The following is a 20,252-nucleotide window of genomic DNA, read 5'->3' as shown; positions in this document are numbered from 1 at the left end:
CCCGGTATCAGTGGTTGGCACTGGCAGTGGGCACACTACAGTCAGTGGAAGCGGGCCTGACACACACTGGCAGCAGGCAAGCAACTGAAATTACACTAAAGTGTAAAAATTAAATGCCTTATTTATCGGCAAGCTACTGTGCCACCCGGTATCAGTGGTTTGCACTGGCAGTGGGCACACTACAGTCAGTAGAAGCGGGCCTGACACACACTGGCAGCAGGCAAGCAACTGAAATTACACTAAAGTGTAAAAATTAAATGCCTTATTTATCGGCAAGCTACTGTGCCACCCGGTATGAGTGGTTGGCACTGGCAGTGGGCACACTACAGTCAGTGGAAGAGGGCCTGACACACTGACTGGCAGCAGGCAAGCAACTGAATTTAGACTACTGTCTAAAAATTAAATGCCTTATTTATCGGCAAGCTACTGTGCCACCCGGTATCAGTGGTTGGCACTGGCAGTGGGCACACTACAGTCAGTGGAAGCGGGCCTGACACACACTGGCAGCAGGCAAGCAACTGAAATTACACTAAAGTGTAAAAATTAAATGCCTTATTTATCGGCAAGCTACTGTGCCACCCGGTATCAGTGGTTGGCACTGGCAGTGGGCACACTACAGTCAGTGGAAGAGGGCCTGACACACACTGGCAGCAGGCAAGCAACTGAATTTAGACTACTGTCTAAAAATTAAATGCCTTATTTATCGGCAAGCTACTGTGCCACCCGGTATCAGTGGTTGGCACTGGCAGTGGGCACACTACAGTCAGTGGAAGCGGGCCTGACACACACTGGCAGCAGGCAAGCAACTGAATTTAGACTACTGTCTAAAAATTAAATGCCTTATTTATCGGCAAGCTACTGTGCCACCCGGTATCAGTGGTTGGCACTGGCAGTGGGCACACTACAGTCAGTGGAAGCGGGCCTGACACACACTGGCAGCAGGCAAGCAACTGAATTTAGACTACTGTCTAAAAATTAAATGCCTTATTTATCGGCAAGCTACTGTGCCACCCGGTATCAGTGGTTGGCACTGGCAGTGGGCACACTACAGTCAGTTGAAGTCGGCCTGACACACACTAGCAGCAGGCAAGCAGCTGAAATTACATTAAAGTGTAAAAATTAAATGCCTTTTTTAAGCAAAGTCCTGTGCCAGCCGGTATGAGTGGTGGGCACTGGCAGTGGGCACACTACAGTCAGTGGAAGTCAGCCTGACACACACTGGCAGGCAACTAACCTTAGATTAAAGTGTAAAAATTAAGTGCCTATTTTTTAAGCAAAGTCCTGTGCCACTCGGTATGACAGGGGTGGGCACTGGCAGTGGGCACACTACAGTCAGTTGAAGTCGGCCTGACACACACTAGCAGCAGGCAAGCAGCTGAAATTACACTAAAGTGTAAAAATTAAATGCCTTTTTTATGCAAAGTCCTGTGCCAGCCGGTATGAGTGGTGGGCACTGGCAGTGGGCACACTACAGTCAGTGGAAGTCAGCCTGACACACACTGGCAGGCAACTAACCTTAGATTAAAGTGTAAAAATTAAGTGCCTATTTTTTAAGCAAAGTCCTGTGCCACTCGGTATGACAGGGGTGGGCACTGGCAGTGGGCACACTACAGTCAGTTGAAGTCGGCCTGACACACACTAGCAGCAGGCAAGCAGCTGAAATTACATTAAAGTGTAAAAATTAAATGCCTTTTTTAAGCAAAGTCCTGTGCCAGCCGGTATGAGTGGTGGGCACTGGCAGTGGGCACACTACAGTCAGTGGAAGTCAGCCTGACACACACTGGCAGGCAACTAACCTTAGATTAAAGTGTAAAAATTAAGTGCCTATTTTTTAAGCAAAGTCCTGTGCCACTCGGTATGACAGGGGTGGGCACTGGCAGTGGGCACACTACAGTCAGTTGAAGTCGGCCTGACACACACTAGCAGCAGGCAAGCAGCTGAAATTACATTAAAGTGTAAAAATTAAATGCCTTTTTTAAGCAAAGTCCTGTGCCAGCCGGTATGAGTGGTGGGCACTGGCAGTGGGCACACTACAGTCAGTGGAAGTCAGCCTGACACACACTGGCAGGCAACTAACCTTAGATTAAAGTGTAAAAATTAAGTGCCTATTTTTTAAGCAAAGTCCTGTGCCACTCGGGATGACAGGGGTGGGCACTGGCAGTGGGCACACTACAGTCAGTTGAAGTCGGCCTGACACACACTGGCAGGCAACTAACCTTAGATTAAAGTGTAAAAATTAAGTGCCTATTTTTTAAGCAAAGTCCTGTGCCACTCGGGATGACAGGGGTGGGCACTGGCAGTGGGCACACTACAGTCAGTTGAAGTCGGCCTGACACACACTGGCAGGCAACTAACCTTAGATTAAAGTGTAAAAATGAAGTGCCTTTTTTTTAAGCAAAGTCCTGTGCCACACGGGATGACAGGGGTTGGCACTGGCAGTGGGCACACTACAGTCAGTTGAAGTCGGCCTGACACACACTAGCAGCAGGCAAGCAGCTGAAATTACACTAAAGTGTAAAAATTAAATGCCTTTTTTATGCAAAGTCCTGTGCCAGCCGGTATGAGTGGTGGGCACTGGCAGTGGGCACACTACAGTCAGTGGAAGTCAGCCTGACACACACTGGCAGGCAACTAACCTTAGATTAAAGTGTAAAAATTAAGTGCCTTTTTTTAAGCAAAGTCCTGTGCCACACGGAATGACAGGGGTGAGCACTGGCAGTGGGCACACTACAGTCTGTGGGCCTGCAGCTCCTCACACACAGGCAGGCCAGGCAACTGCAATATGTATATAAAGGAAAAAAAAAAAGCAGACTAATGTTGCAGCCCTAAAAAGGGCTTTTTGGGGTGCTGTCAGGACGCTGTCCTTACAGCAGAGATCAGATGAGTCTTTCAGGACTGGAGTGGACACTGAATTCACTAGCCTAGCTATCGATTTCCCAATTAAATCAGCAGCAGTTACAGTCTCCCTCCTCTCACTAAGACTGCAGCTTCAGAATGAATCTAAAATGGATGCTGTGCAGGAGGTGGGAGGGTCTGGGAGGGAGGGTATGCTGCTGATTGGCTGGAATGTGTCTGCTGACTGTGAGGTACAGGGTCAAAGTTTGCTCAATGATGATGTATAGGGGGCGGACCGAACATCGCATGTGTTCGCCCGGCAGAGGCGAACGCGAACAAGCTATGTTCGCCGGGAACTGTTCGCCGTCGGATAGTTCGGGCCATCTCTAGATATAAGACATAAGCGCTGGTGCACAATCAAATTCAGCTAGTCCTATGGAGTTGGCACTATGCTTGGTGCCAATCTGAGTGATTCGGTGATTTTGCTGCACAATTAGGTGGTATTATGGTGTTAATAACTATCGTGGTGGATCAGAATGTGTAGTCTACGGCTGAGAGTGGGCGGACAGTATGTAATATAAAGGTGTTAGCACTGGAAAAAAACGGCAAGTGGAAGGTGAATACCGGTATAAATACTATCCTGGGTACCTTGTTTGTTCTTTCTCCAAGGAGTTCGTGATGTGGGTGTTCGTTCTGTATTCTTCTTGTTGTTTCCGTGGGGATGTTGGTATCCTTTCAAGTCCCGGCGTTCTTCTTGCTCTCCTGTCAGCAGCAGCGCGGCCCCGGCCGGAAGCACGCGCGTCGCGAGGGAGCTTGGTTCGTTACCCGGGAAACCGCTGGCGGTGACGTCACCTGGTACGAGTATGGTGGCCTCCGTGGGGCAAAAGACTGTAACCTACGCGTTTCGGAGCCAAAGCGGGCTCCTTCGTCAGGGTTCGACGTCATACTGTCAGATTGGCACCAAGCATAGTGCCAACTCCATAGGACTAGCTGAATTTGATTGTGCACCAGCGCTTATGTCTTATATCCCCTACGGGTGATATACCTACTCCAAGTGCCAGTAATAGCCCCCCCAAATCATGTGCCAGTAATAGCCCCCCCAATCATGTGCCAGTAATAGCCCCCCAATCAAGTGCCAGTAATAGCCCCCAATCATGTGCCAGTAATAGCCCAAGTCCCCTACAGCCCCCCCCCCCCCCCCGCTTCCTACGCCCATGTCTGCCTCTAAAGTGTCCGCTTAGCAACCTTCAAACTGAATATTCCTTAGGATCTCTTGCCACACAGATTGCTACAGTCTCACTCCTCTCTGTCTTCCCAGCGTGTCCCTGAATACTTAGTAAGCACTGGGAAGACATAGGGAAGCAAAGCTGCAGCAGTCAGTGCTAACAGTAAATGTACTGTCAGCACTGATTGCTCCTCTATCTTCCCAGTGCTTACTAACTAAGCAGGAACATGCTGGGAAGATAGAGGGCAGCCCATCTGTCAATGATCAGCACTGGCAGCAGAAGAAATATGGTGTACGGTGGTAGTAAACCCATTTGTAAAAATGGTTCTATATATGTAGGGAGGCAGGGGCTGGGGAAGGGAGAAGAGAGATCCTGTCTCTGTATCTTACAGTTAGCCATATTCAGTATTCAACTGAATGCTAAAGACGGATTGTTAATAGGCTAAAGGGATACTTTAGGGGTATTTTCAATTAAATTACTTATTACTTAAATGAATTATATTTCCCTAATAAAGTACATTATAAAAGTTATTAACATCGCCATCCATACACATAAGAAAAAAAATAAGTTGAAATGATATTTACATTTCTCCAATTCATTTTCATGCATAAAAATCATACAGTGCAACTACACCCCACAAAGGGGAAAAGGCAAGCAACAAAAAAACATGCTTTAGCAAAGAAAACTGGGCATGGTTTGTATGGATGTTGATTCATCTCTTAAAGGGGTTGTCCGAGTTAAAATAAAAATGTTAAATGGCAGGGAAGGTGCTAAAAATAATAAAATAAGTTATACTTACTAGTTTCAAACCCCTCTGCTCCAGTACCACCACTCTGGTTCTCTTGGCCAGGCTTTGTTTAGATGGCTGTAGTGGTGATGTGCCTGTATACCGCATGTGACACACTGCAGCCAATCACTAGCCATGGCAGTCTTGTGCTCTATGCCACTTAGGGCTCATTCAGACGGCCGTATGCTGTCCGCAAAAATACTGAATGCTATCCGTTTTTTTGCGGATCCGCAAAAAAACGGATCTGCAAAAAAACGGATAGCATTCAGTATTTTTGCGGACCCATAGACTTCAATGGGGCCATGTCCTGATTTTCACGGACAAGTATAGGACATGTTTCATTTTTTTTGCGGATCCGCAAAAAAACGGATAGCACTCAGTATTTTTGCGGACAGCATACGGCCGTCTGAATGAGCCCTAAGGCTGGGGGTAGGCTGCAGGGATCACATGTGGTATATAGGCACTTGATCGTTACAACTAAGAAGGCAGCAGCAGGACAGATCAGAATGGTGGTGCAGGGGCTGAGTGGGATTGGAACTGATAAGTATAACTTGTTTTAATAATAATAATAATAATAATATTTATATATATAGCGCCACCATATTCCGCAGCACTTTACAAATTCATATGGTTCATGTACAAAACAAAAGTAACTGGCTAATATACAACTGAAACACTAGGAGTCAGGGCCCTGCTCGCAAGGTCTTACAATCTATGAGGAATTGGGAGTGACACATAAGGTAGTTGATTGTGATAAGTAGGATTCGAGCCATTATTGAACTGACAGGAGTGGTGCCGGCCGATCTGCTTCGGGTTTGGGACTACTAGAGGATCGGGCTTAGGCCAGAGGAGTTGGTGGGGGAGAGGTTTAGTTGGGGAAAAGTCATTTTAGATAGCTTGATAAGCCCGCCTGAAAAGATGTGTTTTTAAGGCACGTTTGAAGGTGGAGAAGTTGTGAATTGACCTAGTATTCCGGGGCAGAGTATTCCAGAGAGTAGGTGCAGCTCGAGAAAAGTCTTGAAGACGGGAGTGAGAGGTACGAATTATGGAGGTTATTAATCTTAGGTCGCTAACAGAATAGAGAGCACGAGTAGGGTGGTAGATGGAGATGAGGGAGGAGATATATGGAGGTGCAGCACTGTGGAGAGCTTTGTGGGTGAGGGTGAGAAGCTTGAACTGTATTCTGTGGTGGATGGGCAACCAGTGAAGTGACTGGCACAGACTAGTAGCATCAGTGTAGCAGTTGGATGGATAGATGAACCTGGCTGCAGCATTTAGGACAGACTGAAGGGGGAGAGTTTAGTGAGAGGGAGACAGATTAGTAATGCGTTGCAGTAGTCAAGACTAGTGATGAGCAGGAGTTGCCATACTCGATTTCGCAATATTTTACAAATATTCGATTGAATATTCGTCTTATATTCGTCGAAATCGAATATTCGTCTTTATTCTATTTATTATTCTATTTATTTATTTAATTCTATTATTCTTTTTATCTATTTATATTTTAAAGTTGCCTATGGACAGCTCTAAGTTGGATTCGCAATGCGAGAATATTACTTTGCCTATTTTTTGCAATAAATAGAATAATGACTCAGTATTCTATTTATTGCAAAAAATAGGCAAAGTAATATTCTCACATTGCGAATCCAACTTAGAGCTGTCCATAGGCAACTTTCCTATTGGCTTGCTAGAATTAACGAATATAGAGAATATAGCTCTATATTCGTTATCTTCGTTAATTCTATCAAGCCAACCATTAGGAAAGTTGGCTATACCCCTCTCTAAGTTGGATGCGCAATGCGAGAAGAATAAGTAATATTACTCGCATTGTGCATCCAACTTAGAGCGGGGTATATGCAACTTACTTCTCTATTGTTTGGCTATGTAGAATTAACGAATATGACGAATACGAATATAGCGCTATATTCTCTTTATTCGTTAAATCAAACAAGAAGCCAATAGGAAAGTTGCCTCTAGACAGCTCTAAGCTGGATTCACAATGCGAGAATATTACTTTGCCTTTTTTTTGCAATATATAGAATGACTCAGTTCTCTATTTATTGAAAAAAATAGGCAAAGTAATATTCTCGCATTGCGAATCCAACTTAGAGCGGGGTATAGCCAACTTTCCTATTGGTTGGCTTGCTAGAATTAACGAAGATAACGAATATAGCGCTATATTCTCTATATTCATTAATTCTAGCAAGCCAATAGGAAAGTTGCCTATGGACATCTCTAAGTTGGATTCGCAATGCGAGAATATTACTAGTTCTGTGTATAGGCAACGTTCCTAATGGTTGGCTTGCTAGAATCAACGAATATAACGAATACAAATATAGTGCTATATTCAGGGGAGGGCTGTCAGCCTTAGTCCTGGGGGGCAAATCCAGTCAAGTGGCCCATTTTTAGCCTGTACAGCTGACATTCTATAGTTGAGGCCTGTCTACACATCATACGGAGAGGGGAGGTCTCTCCTCCCTCCCCTGATCCTGCTCAAGGCCCTACCATCTGCCACCCGCCCGTGGCCTGCTGCCCCCTTTCGTCGTCCTCACCCAGCTCTGAATCCTCCTTCTGCAAATAGCAGGGGGGAGGGGGAGCCGGAGCATCTCCTCTCCGACATAGCGCCCCATACCTCTTACATCCAGTGATGTCACCTTTGATGTAGACGTTCTCTTTCCTCATCTTCTCCATTCAGACCAGACCGCCATGATGATTTTTTCTGCCATCTCCCGTCTCTGCAGAGATTGAGAAACAGACATTAGTTTCCTGCCACCCCCAATACTATACTGCAGAAACAGTCCCCCTGGAAAAACTACTACCACACAGATAGTGCCCCCAATACTGTACCCGCTATGCCCCCAATACTATACTGCAGAAACAGTACCCCTGGGAATACTACTACCACACATATAGTGCCCCCTTAAACAATTATTGGCACACAGTGCTCTAAAAAATAACTGCGCCCAGACACTAATAGTATAAAGATAATGTCCCCCAAAAATAATTGTGCTAAGCTGATACTATGCCAGTGTGCCCTCACAGTAACAGTGCTCCCCAAAATCCCACCAATAGAAATAATTCTCTGCCAGAGCACACTTAGTAGTAATAATGCCCCTATAGTGCCCTAGTAATCATGTTCCTCATAGCCCCCCAGTAGTAGTAAAGCTCCCCATAATACCCCCTAGTATTACTAATTTTCCCTATAATATGACAGTACATGAAATACCCCCGCTTAGTGCCCGCAGTTGAGCTAATGTCCCCATAATGTATGCCAGTATAAAATACCCCTATATAGTGCCCCAGTAAATGCCCTCATACTGCTCCTCTCCCCCTTCCCCATAGTGTCCCCATAATATGCCAGTAAAAAAATGCCCCTTAGTGCCCCCAGCAGATGCCCCTATAGTGCTCCTCTCCCCCACAATGTGCCAGTAAAAAAATGCCCCTTCTTAGTGCCACCATAGGCCCCAATAGTGCTCCACTCCCCCATAGTGCCCGCTCTCCCCTATAGTGCCTCCCATAATGTGCCAGTAAAAAATGCCCCCTTAGTGCCACCAAATGCCATAGCGCCCCCCATAATGTTCCAATACAAAAGGCCCCTTTAGAGCCCCCACTTCCCCATAGTGCCCCCAAATAATGCCCGTATAGTAACACCAGATGCCCCATAGTGCTGCTCTCCCCTATAGTGCCCCCCAGAATGTGCCAATAATAAAAAAAAAGCCCCTTTAGAGCCCCCAGATACCCCCATAGTTCTCCTCTCCCCCATGGTGCCCCCCCATAATGTGCCAGTAAGAAATGCCTCCATAGTGCCAGCTCCTCCAATAGTGCCAGCTCCCCCCCATAGTGTCAGCCCCCCCATAGTGCCAGCTCCCCCCCATAGTGCCAGCTCCCCCATAGTGCCAGCCCCCCCATAGTGCCAGCTCTCCCCCATAGTGCCAGCTCCCCCATAGTGCCAGCCCCCCCATAGTGCCAGCTCCCCCCCATAGTGTCAGCCCCCCATAGTGCCAGCCCCCCCATAGTGCCAGCCCCCTTATAGTGCCAGCCCCCCCATAGTGCCAGCCCCCCCATAGTGCCAGCCCCCCCCATAGTGCCAGCCCCCCCTATAGTGCCAGCTCCCCCTATAGTGCCAGCTCCCCCTATAGTGCCAGCTCCCCACCATAGTGCCAGCCCCCCCCATAGTGCCAGCCCCCCCATAGTGCCAGCCCCCCCATAGTGTCAGCCCCCCCATAGTGCCAGCCCCCTTATAGTGCCAGCCCCCTTATAGTGCTAGCCCCCCATAGTGTCAGCCCCACCATAGTGCCAGCTCCCCCTATAGTGCCAGCTCCCCCTATAGTGCAAGCCCCCCCATAGTGCCCCCCCCTAGTGCTAGCTCCCCCATAGTGCCAGCTCCCCCATAGTGCCAGCCCCCCCTATAGTGCCAGCCCCCCCTATAGTGCCAGCCCCCCCTATAGTGCCAGCTCCCCCATAGTGCCAGCTCCCCCATAGTGCCCCCCATAGTGTCAGCCCCCCTGTAGTGCCAGCCCCCCTATAGTGCAAGCCCCCCCTATAGTGCAAGCCCCCCCATAGTGCCAGCCCCCCCTATAGTGCCAGCTCCCCCTATAGTGCCAGCTCCCCCTATAGTGCCCCCCCATAGTGCTAGCTCCCCCATAGTGCCAGATCCCCCCCATAGTGCCAGCCCCCCCTCTAGTGCAAGCCCCCCCTGTAGTGCCAGATCCCCCCCCATAGTGCCAGTCCCCCCTATAGTGCCAGCTCCCCCTATAGTGCAAGCCCCCAATAGTGCCAGATCCCCCCCCCATAGTGCCAGCCCCCCGCAAAGAAGAAAAAAAAAGAAACATTAATACTTACCTCCATCAGCAGCGATGCAAGCCTCTTCCGGCCTGTGTCCCTGCTGTGTGCTGCCCGGCTCAGGCGTTGCGATGATAATGACGTCATCGCGCTGCCTGAGCCGGCCTCTGATAGGCTGCAGGCATTAGTGCCTGCGGCCTATCAGAAGAACAGGGGAGGGACACGCCTCTCCCTCCCCTGCCCCACAGCACACAGCACGGCCGCAATTACATCCAGGGCCGCGCCGCCTGTGGTGATCGGCGGTGCGGCCCAGCGGCCGTTTATTTAGGACGGCCTGGGGGGCAATTGCCTCCCTGCCCCCCGGCCCAGCCCGCCCCTGGCTATATTCTCTATATTCGTTAATTCTAGCAAGCCAACCATTCGGAACGTTGCCTATACACAAAATTAATTTGGATGCTCAATGCGTAATTTTACTTGCATTGCGCATCCAACTTTGAGCGTGGTCTATATGATCGTGATTCTCACATCCGACAGTACATTCTAGCATGGAGGCGTTCCCATGGTGATGGGGACGCTCCATACGCACGGGAAGTCGGCACTCGGCAGACGCGCCAACGGGCACTGACTGGAGCGGGCAAGGAGCGCGGAGTCCCCTGGACATGTAAGAAGAACTGCTTTTGGGAAGTGGGAACAACGTTAAAGGGAATCTGTCACTAGCATATTAGCAAAAAAAAAATTTATGAATCCATGTGTAATAAAGTACCTTATTTCCATATGTCTTGTTCTTTTTATTCTGTGTCTTGTCATTTCTTAAAAAAAACGCTTTTTATGATATTCAAATGAAGCTGTAAGGAGCCCAGAGGGGCGTTATTCTTTGTCCACGGTGCCCAGGAACGCCCCTCTGAAGTGCCGTGCCCGCCTAAATTTGAAAATTAAGAACTCCTCCAAGATCGCCTAAATCGCCTCCCAGAGGCGAGGCTAAGTGCTCCCCCCCCACCCAGCGCCGCGCTCTGCGGCAAACACCCCCGATCCTCCTCTCGCCCGCATCCGAAATCCCGCGCAGGCGCAGTGCAGTGTCGGCGATTGCCTGCGCTATGATAAGACGACTGAGGGCAACAGCTTCAACAGCGTCACTGGGCATGCGCCTATCCCAGTGAAATAGCAGTGAAATAAATAGCTCCTACATCTTTTTATATTATATATGGTTGAGGGTTTTATCTGTGGGGGGGGGGGTGTGGGGGGGGTGTATAGGATCATATGGCCATATATTATATTTATATGTAACTAGTGTAGGACAATAAATATACGTTGGTGTATAGTGTTAGTTATTAAAAACATTTTTTCCATCCCTACCTATACAGACTCAAATCCTCTGGTTGACGTCGGGACTGGGGACAGCCACTTCAGCTTCCAGCTGGCTGAGGAAACAGCGAACACGCCACTGGGATTGGCGCATGCCCAGTGACGCTGTTGAAGCTGTTGCCCTCAGTCGTCTTATCATCGCGCAGGCGCAGGCAATCGCCGGCACTGCACTGCGCATGCGCGGGATTTCGGATGCGGGCGAGAGGAGGATCGGGGGTGGGGGGAGCACTTAGCCTCGCCTCTGGGAGGCGATTTAGGCGATCTTGGAGGAGTTCTTAATTTTCAAATTTAGGCGGGCATGGCACTTCAGAGGGGCGTTCCTGGGCACCGTGGACAAAGAATAACGCCCCTCTGGGCTCCTTACAGCTTCATTTGAATATCATAAAAAGCGTTTTTTTGAAGAAATGACAAGACACGGAATAAAAAGAACAAGACATATGGAAATAAGGTACTTTATTACACATGGATTCATAAAAAAATTTTTTTGCTAATATGCTAGTGACAGATTCCCTTTAAGAAAAGAAAAATTAATAAAGCACCATATTCAAAATATTTGCGAATTAGCGAAGTGCTGATATTTGAGATTAAAATTCGCTAATCGAATATTCGGTCTCAACACTAGTCAAGACTAGAATGAATCAAGACAACAAGAGTTTTTGACGTTTCTACCATAAGAAAAGGGCGGATTCTGACGATATTCTTGAGGTGCAGACGACAAGAGCGTGTAAGTGATTGAAGACAGCAGGCATGTTGCACAAGAGTAATTATAGCGCTGCAGAACAAAAACAAAATCTAATTTAGGTGGGTTAGTAGATGGGGGAAAGACAAGAAGTTCAGTTTTAGATACAGAGAAGACATGATGTTAGAGACAGCTGCTAGACAATTACTGGTATTTTGGACTAAAGCAGGAGTGATGTCAGAGGATGAAGTGTATAGTTGGGCGTCGTCAGCATAGAGATGGTATCGAAAGCCAAATCTACTGATAGTCTGTCCGATGGGGGCTGTATAGATGGAGAAGAGTAGAGGACCTAGTACTGAGCCCTGAGGAACACCAACATCAAGAGGAAGAGGAGAAGAAGAAGAGCCAGCGAATGAAACACTAAAAGAGTGGCCAGAGAGATAGGAAGAGAACCAAGAGAAAGCAGTGTCCTTAAGGCCAATTGAGTGGAGCATGGTGAGGAGGAGTTTATGGTCTACAGTATCAAATGCTGCAGAGATATCCAGCAGAATCAGTAGAGAATAATCACAATTTCTTTTTGCTGTTAGGAGATCATTAGACACTTTAGTAAGGGCAGTTTCTGTAGAGTGAAGAGGGTGAAAGGCAGATTGTAAGGGGTCAAGAAGAGAGTTTGCAGAGAGATAGCTTATTAATGGAGAGTAGACAAGACATTCAAGGAGTTTAGAGATGAAGGGGAGGTTAGAAACAGGTCGGTAGTTAGCAGCACAGGTCGGGTCAAGAGATGGTTTCTTTAGTAGTGGGATTATAACAGAGTGTTTAAAAGAGGAGGGAAAGATACCAGAAGAGAGAGAGAGAGGTTAAAAATTGTAGTTAGGTGAGTACTGACAGCCGGGGAAAGGGACTGGAGGAGGTGTGATGGAATAGGATCACTGCTACAGGTAATGGGTCGAGAAGAACAGAGAAACCTGGAGACTTCTTCCTCTTTTATAGGGTCAAAAGAGGAAAGAGAGCATGTGGATGAATGGGAGGGAGGAGGATTGAAATTATTTGGGGACTGGGAGATTATTTCCTGCCGGATACTGCCAAACTTGTCTCTGAAGTAAGTGGCCATGCCACCAGCGCAGAGGTCAGTGACAGGTTCTGGAACTTTAGGGCTTAGAAGGGAATGAAAAATGTCAAAGAGTCGTTTTGGGTTATTTAACATATTTTTATTTTAACTTGGACAACCCTGTTAAAATCTATTAAGCATCTGAGCTTTTTTCTCTGACACAGTGCCTATTTTGGCTCTCTGTAACTTCCAGTAGATGGCGTTCAATGTATATGGATTTTTTTTAACTCATTTGGATGGAAACAGCTCTGCTTTCCTTAGAGTTGGGGCAGGTAAACACACTTTGTGTATGTGCAGGAGGCAGCAGTTTGCTGCCTCCTTTCACCACATGCCCAGTAGCAGCGACATGGTTGGCCTCTACGGTAGTTACTGATATATAACACATATGAGAAAGCACTCTGTAAGGCAAGTTTCTGAAAAGTCGATTTTGGGATGTTATGCAGCCAGTGATGGTTAAAAGTCATGGTTAAATTTTTTTTTTACGTAAACTAAAATGAATAAATGCTAAATACATTTTTGAAATTTACTTTCTAGTGGCTTATACAGTGAGTGTGATATGGGCTAGTGGGACCAAATCACCACAGCTACAGTATCTTCCTGTGGCTATAGCATTACGCAATGTTACAGCATGAAACCGCATATAAAGGTCAATGCAGGAACTAGTCTATGAAAAGAAAGCATATGTGTATCACGACTGCTTGTTTTATGATTAGAAGAAGAAGGGAAATTGCTTACACAGTACATATATGATCTCAGAATTGTATTTATCATGATGCTTTTTAATATCGGAAGAGGTCAGAAAATATCTACCAAAAAGCTTTCCATTATAACTGTAGCACGAATATAATAAAGCCTCAGTTGCCATTATCAGGGCAGCCTAACATGATATTCAGTACCTCAGTGCTTTAGATTTACCTCAAATAATACCCTACATTTCTCACTGTCAGTGAAGATTTAGTTGAAGATTTAAAATATTAGAGTGTTGCTATTTAATGTGTACCTACAGTATTATTACAAAATGTAAGATCTGTACTTTGTGCTAGGAGCCAATTAGATGCCACACCCTGCTGCTCCCCAACGTTTCATTGAGAATCTGCAGCTGCTTCCCCCCTATCTTTAGACAGATTTGTTACTGACTAAGCAGGATGTTTTGCAGTTACAAAAATTCTCTAATCTTTTTGAAAGTTTAATTTTGAAGTCTACAATAATTGAAGGCTACCACATTTGGGATATTGGAGTACAGTACATTCAAAGTCCATTCACCACCACCCAAACCAAGGAGGGCAGAAGAGAGTTAGCAGGTGTCTAAATCAGTCCTTCAATCATTTTTCCAACTTACTGTTCTTCTGCACAATGCCATGAATCAGAAGATCTTCCGAATATCCAGCAAAACTCATAAAATGTTAACTTTACTCGTCCAGTAAGTTTCGTTGGTTAGACCGATAATTAGCTTGATCAAGAAAAGGAAACAGTACAGACTGCCAGGATAGTTTAAAAGCGGAACATTTTATTCCTCATACTCACAAAAGAAAACTTTAAAATCGCATATTCAAACACGTGGATTCTGAAAGACCTATATAACACAGAACTGGACATGAGCTGACCATGTCCCGGAAGAAGCCGAAGGAAGGATAATCCCTGGGTCTGGCATTCTGGTCAGCGTTTTTACACATGTATTTGCATATGCAATTTTAAAGGGAAATTGGAAAAGGAATCGAAGGCCTGATTTGCACACCTACTGACTCTCTTCTGCCCACCTTGGTTTGGGTGGTGCTAAGTGGACTTTTGAAAAGTTTTTGCACCTGTTTACTTAATTCGTCAAAGGAGTTCTTCAGGAATTATTTAAAATGGCCATCAGTAACCTGTCTTAGAATGTGAGTTGGACTGGTTGCCTCCACTTGCAGAGGTGCCTAGGGGAGTAAAGGGGCCAGGCCTCACCAAACACTACATTGCTTTACAGCAGATGGTAATGATGCAGTCCTGCCTATGATATGCCATCATGGTTGAGCAGCCTGACAGGAACACTCACCAATGTGTACTATATGTAAGTACCAGAGTTTAATGTGTGTAATGAGACACCACCACCCCCCTTCCCCTTCCCCAGGGAGCTATGCAAGTGGAGGCAAGGATTGCTGCCTCTGTATTCTGATATACAAGAAGGATATTGCCTGCATATAAGTCACAGCACTCATAAATATTCCATCTCAGAATACATAATTTAACTGCTTTCTCCACAAGCTAACAATTGGTAGGCCTGTCGTGTGACCTTATATTCACTTCTGTGTTTGAATTTAATTTGTGAAAGCCATCACTGACGCTCCAGCCTTTACACTCATTCAGAGGTAGACAGCTGATTGGAGGGGGTCCCGGGCGTCAGACCCCCACTGATCAGATACTGATGACCTATCCAGAGGATAGGTCATCAATATTAAAGTCTTGGAAAAACCCTTTAATGAAACCTGTTAAATTCATCAGAATAATGGAATAATGGAAACCAGCCTGTTACTTATTCAATGAAAAAGCCCTAAATTTCAGTTAACATAAGAGATTATATTTGCTGAAGCAACATATTTCCATTTTATGAGTAGTAGTTGGGATCTTGTCACTTGTTATTAGTTTTTTATATGTGTGCAGTCACCATTAGAATGTTTGTCAAGTTCCACATAGATCCATCAGCTTAGGCTAGGGCTACATGGTAACGTGTCTTAGAAAATTAGCGAGACACAAAGATATGTGTGACTTGCAAAGTCTAGCATGTCCGAATTTTTTGTGACTGCATTGCGACACCATAGACATACATTACATGAAATGTAGCATGACTTTCTTGTTCCGCGACACAAATTGCCGTGTAGCCCTAGTCCAGGGATGGCCAACCTGAGGCTCTCCAGATGTTGCAAAACTACAACTCCCAGCATGCCCAGACTGCCAACAGCTATCAGCCTACAGCAGGGCATGGTGGGAATTGTAGTTTTACAACAGCTGGAGAGCCACAGGTTGGCCATGCCTGCCCTAGTCTAAATTATGAAACTTGTTTGTCAGTTACAAAATTGGCCAACCTACTGCATTTACTACTACAGGAAATGTCTCAGTACTGGTTGGATCACCACAATTTTCTTCCTATCTGCTGGCTATGAACATTAGTAATTCTAATTGTAATTCTTTTTAGTTAGTTGTAGAACATGATAGACAGTTAATAAAATTTTACAAGTTAAAATGCAAGAAAATAAGGCCTGTTTCACATTAACATCAGTAGTTCTAGCGGGCTGTTCCAAGAGAGCCTGCTGAAGCTCTATGTAATCGGCATTGCCAGACGTTAGGGTACTTTCACACTAGCATTTTTCTTTTCCGACATAGAGTTCCGTCCTAGGGGCTCTATACCGGAAAAGATCTGATCAGTTTTATCCCCATGCATTCTGAATGGAGAGAAATCCATTCAGGATGCATCAGGATGTCTTCAGTTCAGTCTTTTTGACTGATCAGGACAAAGATAAAACCGCAGCATGCTACGGTTTTATCTCCGGCCCAAAAAGCTGAACAGTTGCCTGAATGCTGGCATTTTTTTCCATAGGAATGTATTAGTGCTGGATCCGGCATTCAAAATACGCAGACCGAAAAAAATGTGAAAAAAATAAATGCCGGATCTGTTTTTCAGGATGACACCGGAAATACGGATCCGGTATTGCAATACATTTTTCTGACTGATCAGGCATTTTTCAGACTGATCAGGATCCTGATCATTCTTACAAATGCCATCAGTTGGCCGTTTTGCCGGATCACTCTGCCGCAAGTGTGAAAGTAGCCTTACCGAAATGCCTACTGGCCCCATTGTCTATAATGGGGTCCAGCGGAGATCTGGCTGTTACCCGGAAAATATACTGGGATTTGGCCAGACATACTGCATGCAACAATATTTGTCTGGCCGAATCCCGGCATATTTGCTATAGCCAATGGGGCCGGAGGGCATTCCGGTAACATCTGACAATGCTGGATCCAGACAGCTCCGGCAGGCTGTTCTCTGGCGGAACAACCTGACACAAATATGAAACAGGCCTAATCCAGCACATTGATATACACATAGCTCCTGTTGATCATGCAGTCACAACAGGTGTCCTCATGAACTAACTTACACAGGCAAAGGATCTGAGAAAATATTGTGAAAAAGCATACATACAAAAGCTCGTTCCCAATCATTTCCCCATGTAAATGTGTCACTGATGACCTGAATGCTTGTTTGTCTAGTGATCACATCTTTTATGCTGCACATATAATCAACATTTGCCGACAGCAGATCTCCCTGTGTAAACAGGAATTAATCTGTATGGGGATGAACTGCAGCAGTGATCTTATGTCTCCATATAGAAGCATTTATTGCTGCATGTAGATACATGCAGTTCTCGAATCAATCATCAGACAACTGTCATGAACAATCGGTTAGTTCCCGATAATGTCGTATTATTCATACACTTCCAGGAAGAATAACTAATGAATAATAAACATAAAATGTTGTTATTTCATGGAAAATGGAAGTAGTTAAAAAACAGACATTTCTAAAGAGCTGAAAGAGCCTCTTTAAGGGCTAAAAGCTTTAAGATCAGAAAAAATAAAGTGTGATCACAAGTGCCTATTTACTAAAACCATAAAATGTAGACCAGTTTTTTTGAAGTTTCGTTTCTTTATGATGTTCACGTATTCTGGTAATCTCATCTTCTGCTTGTCCTCTATATATTTCGAGTGAATTATGTTCGTTATGAAGGTGTCACAAGTTCAGCAATATAAAAGGAAAAAAAAAAACAGAAGACTTTCATGTGTTTCCTGACAGTGTTTCTAAAAACTTTGCAGTTGCTTTCAAAATCAGGAAGTTAACATTATGTACTAGTTACTTTTGTTTATCTCAAGCTTCTCAAACCTAATTTGACTATGTAATAAAGACTTTCATTTGGTATGAACCAACGGTACATATAACATTGTTGTTCTCTTACAAAGCTTGAACTGGTGTCACCTCAAGCAACCAGTATATAATGCTGTGTTAAATTAGATTGGTGTATTCTGTAGATTTGTGAAAAAAAAGTAGGAGTCTTCAGTTCTTGATCATGTTCTGTGCCCTTTTGTAGATATTCATCACTTAGGTTCCTCTGTAGGCAGAACATGCATATAATCAAAAGAACAGAAATTCATCCTTCAAATTAAGGACAAATAATGGCTCTTGACTAGCTAGTCACATTTTTAGAACTCTACATTATATTGAGTGGTCTAAAGCCAAAGCACAAGACACACAATTCCACTTTACTGTATTTAGAGTGGTCTAAAGCCAAAGCTCAAAATGCAACATTACCATATATTGAGTGGACTAAAGCCACAAGCTATGTTTATTGCAAAAAGGCACCTTATAACCCAAGCTGAAGACAAGTATCTCAATAATTGATGATATACTTATTGGATGGTGTTCCATGCTTTCATGTAGATGCTGTGATGATACTTATGCAGTCTGTCTAGACCGTGATAGATTGCGAGCATTTTTTTCTCACTTAATTCATATAATTACCTAATGTTCCATATTTTCCTTTTTATTATCTTCCAGGTGTATTTTTCCAAACCAGGTTAAAAGGATCATAAACCCAAACCACAATGGATTTGTACACGTTACCAAATGAATCCCACCCAGACAATGTGACATTAGATATGCTTCAAAACAAACTCATCTTGGTAGCTTTACCAGTTGTGTATTCATTCGTGACTTTAATAAGCATTCCTGGAAATGCTATTTCACTTTGGATTTTGATATTTCACTCTAAACCCATCACATCTTCAATAATTCTCATGATTAACTTGAGCATTACAGACCTTGCACTTGCTGTAGTTCTTCCCTTTCAAATATACTACCATGCCAAAGGGAACAACTGGATATTCGGGAAAGAGCTTTGCAATGTGGTGACTATTATGTTTTATGTTAATATGTATGGTACAATATTAACAATCATGTTGATCAGCTTGGAGCGATACTTAGGCATTATCCACCCAATGAAATCAAGTACGTGGAGAAGAAAAAGGTACGCGATTGGAGCGATTCTTCTAATTTATCTGCTGTTGTTCATTGTATTGATCCCTATGGAGTCGACAGACCTAACATATGAAGTCAAGCATCTAAACATCACAACATGTTTTGATGTACTGAAATGGAACATGTTGCCAAATATTATATCCTGGGCAATTTTCATCATTTCACTTTTCTTTCTTTTGTTTTTAATTCCGTCTATAATTACTGTGGTTTGTTATGTCCGTATAATTAGAAAACTGATTCAGACATCCAATAGGAACGGCACAGGTCACGAAAGAAGATCTATCAACCTTGCTATATTTGTCCTTATAGTGTTTGTCACCTGTTTTGCACCAAACAATGTAATCCTTCTAGTGCACACAATTGTTCGGCTCTTCTATCAAAACAGTTATTACTATGCTTACAAACTGACACTTACCTTGAGTTGTTTAAGCAGTTGTGTGGACCCTTTTCTTTATTACTTTGCTTGTAAAGAATTTCGGAAGAAAGCTTTAGAGTTGTTGAATTGTAGATCACGAAGCATTGAAAAGTCTGGAACTAGGCGAGGCAGCTTGTTCTCCGCTCTGACTTTTTCCAGTGGACAGTGTGAGGCCTTAGAAAATGGGAACATCCACAGATTTGACAATAACCAGCAGGCTAGCGATATGTAGACATTATTGTATTCTTATTGTATGAGGGTTGGAGGAATGTAACATTATTTTTATACACATCTAAACGACCTCATATACATTATAGTATTTTCAGCTAAACTCACCATTTTCAGCAGTGTTGGCCAACAATCTAATGTGTATGTATCTCTCTAATCTTTTCTGATAGATGATGTCGGGGAGAGAAGGATTGGGTGCTTTGAATGTCAGCACCTGATTTTTTGTTCTCCAGGGGATAAGCCACCAACATAGGTTGTTTTTGTTTCTTCTTTCTCTTCTTAGGTTATTCTCTTCTTTCTCTATTGAAATCACAAGCAAAAGCTTAACTGTGTATGTGTATGGAGAAGTAGGGATAGATACAAGTAGCTAAAGGCTTCATCTATTGAAGGTGTAGGAGCACCGTAAAAGTTTTTTTCTGTGAATTCTTCACTATTTATTTATGGTCTCTAGCATATATGACCTAATGAAAGACTATTCCCTACCACTTCAATCCTGGGCCCTGGTTCTTGTCCCCGCTTGTGGTCAGGGTATCGACATGGTCAGCTGCCATGCTGAAGCCAATGACTGCCTTTAATGGTGACATGTCCTAAAATAGCACAACCCAGTGGTGAATATAGTCATATATGCAAGGAGCCATAAGTAAGTAGTGAGGATTCCCAGGGAGCTCCTTTAAGTGGGATCTCAGTTAATCAGCATTTGAAGTAAAAATGTGGGTAGCTCTTAGGAGATGGTTTTAAGATGAAGTTAAACATTGAGTGCTTCATAAAATAT

At 44.5% G+C, this 20,252-nt stretch overlaps 1 protein-coding gene across 5 annotated transcripts in view; it reads left to right on the top strand.

Annotated features, from left to right (window-relative positions):
- Positions 1 to 19,810, top strand: part of P2RY8 (P2Y receptor family member 8) — a 97,701-nt gene extending 77,891 nt beyond the window's left edge. For all 5 annotated transcript variants that reach the window (XM_040423724.1, XM_040423726.1, XM_040423722.1 and 2 more), the window contains one exon: positions 18,358 to 19,810. In XM_040423724.1, coding sequence (XP_040279658.1) covers positions 18,405 to 19,484 — 1,080 coding nt within the window. In that variant the 5' untranslated portion in view covers positions 18,358 to 18,404 and the 3' untranslated portion in view covers positions 19,485 to 19,810. The remainder of the gene's footprint in view (positions 1 to 18,357) is intronic.
- Positions 19,811 to 20,252: the final 442 nt, after the last annotated feature.

This window comes from Bufo bufo, chromosome 3 (assembly GCF_905171765.1).
Source record: "Bufo bufo chromosome 3, aBufBuf1.1, whole genome shotgun sequence".
NCBI classification, from domain to species: domain Eukaryota; kingdom Metazoa; phylum Chordata; class Amphibia; order Anura; family Bufonidae; genus Bufo; species Bufo bufo.
This window is presented reverse-complemented; position numbering and strand designations above follow the sequence as displayed.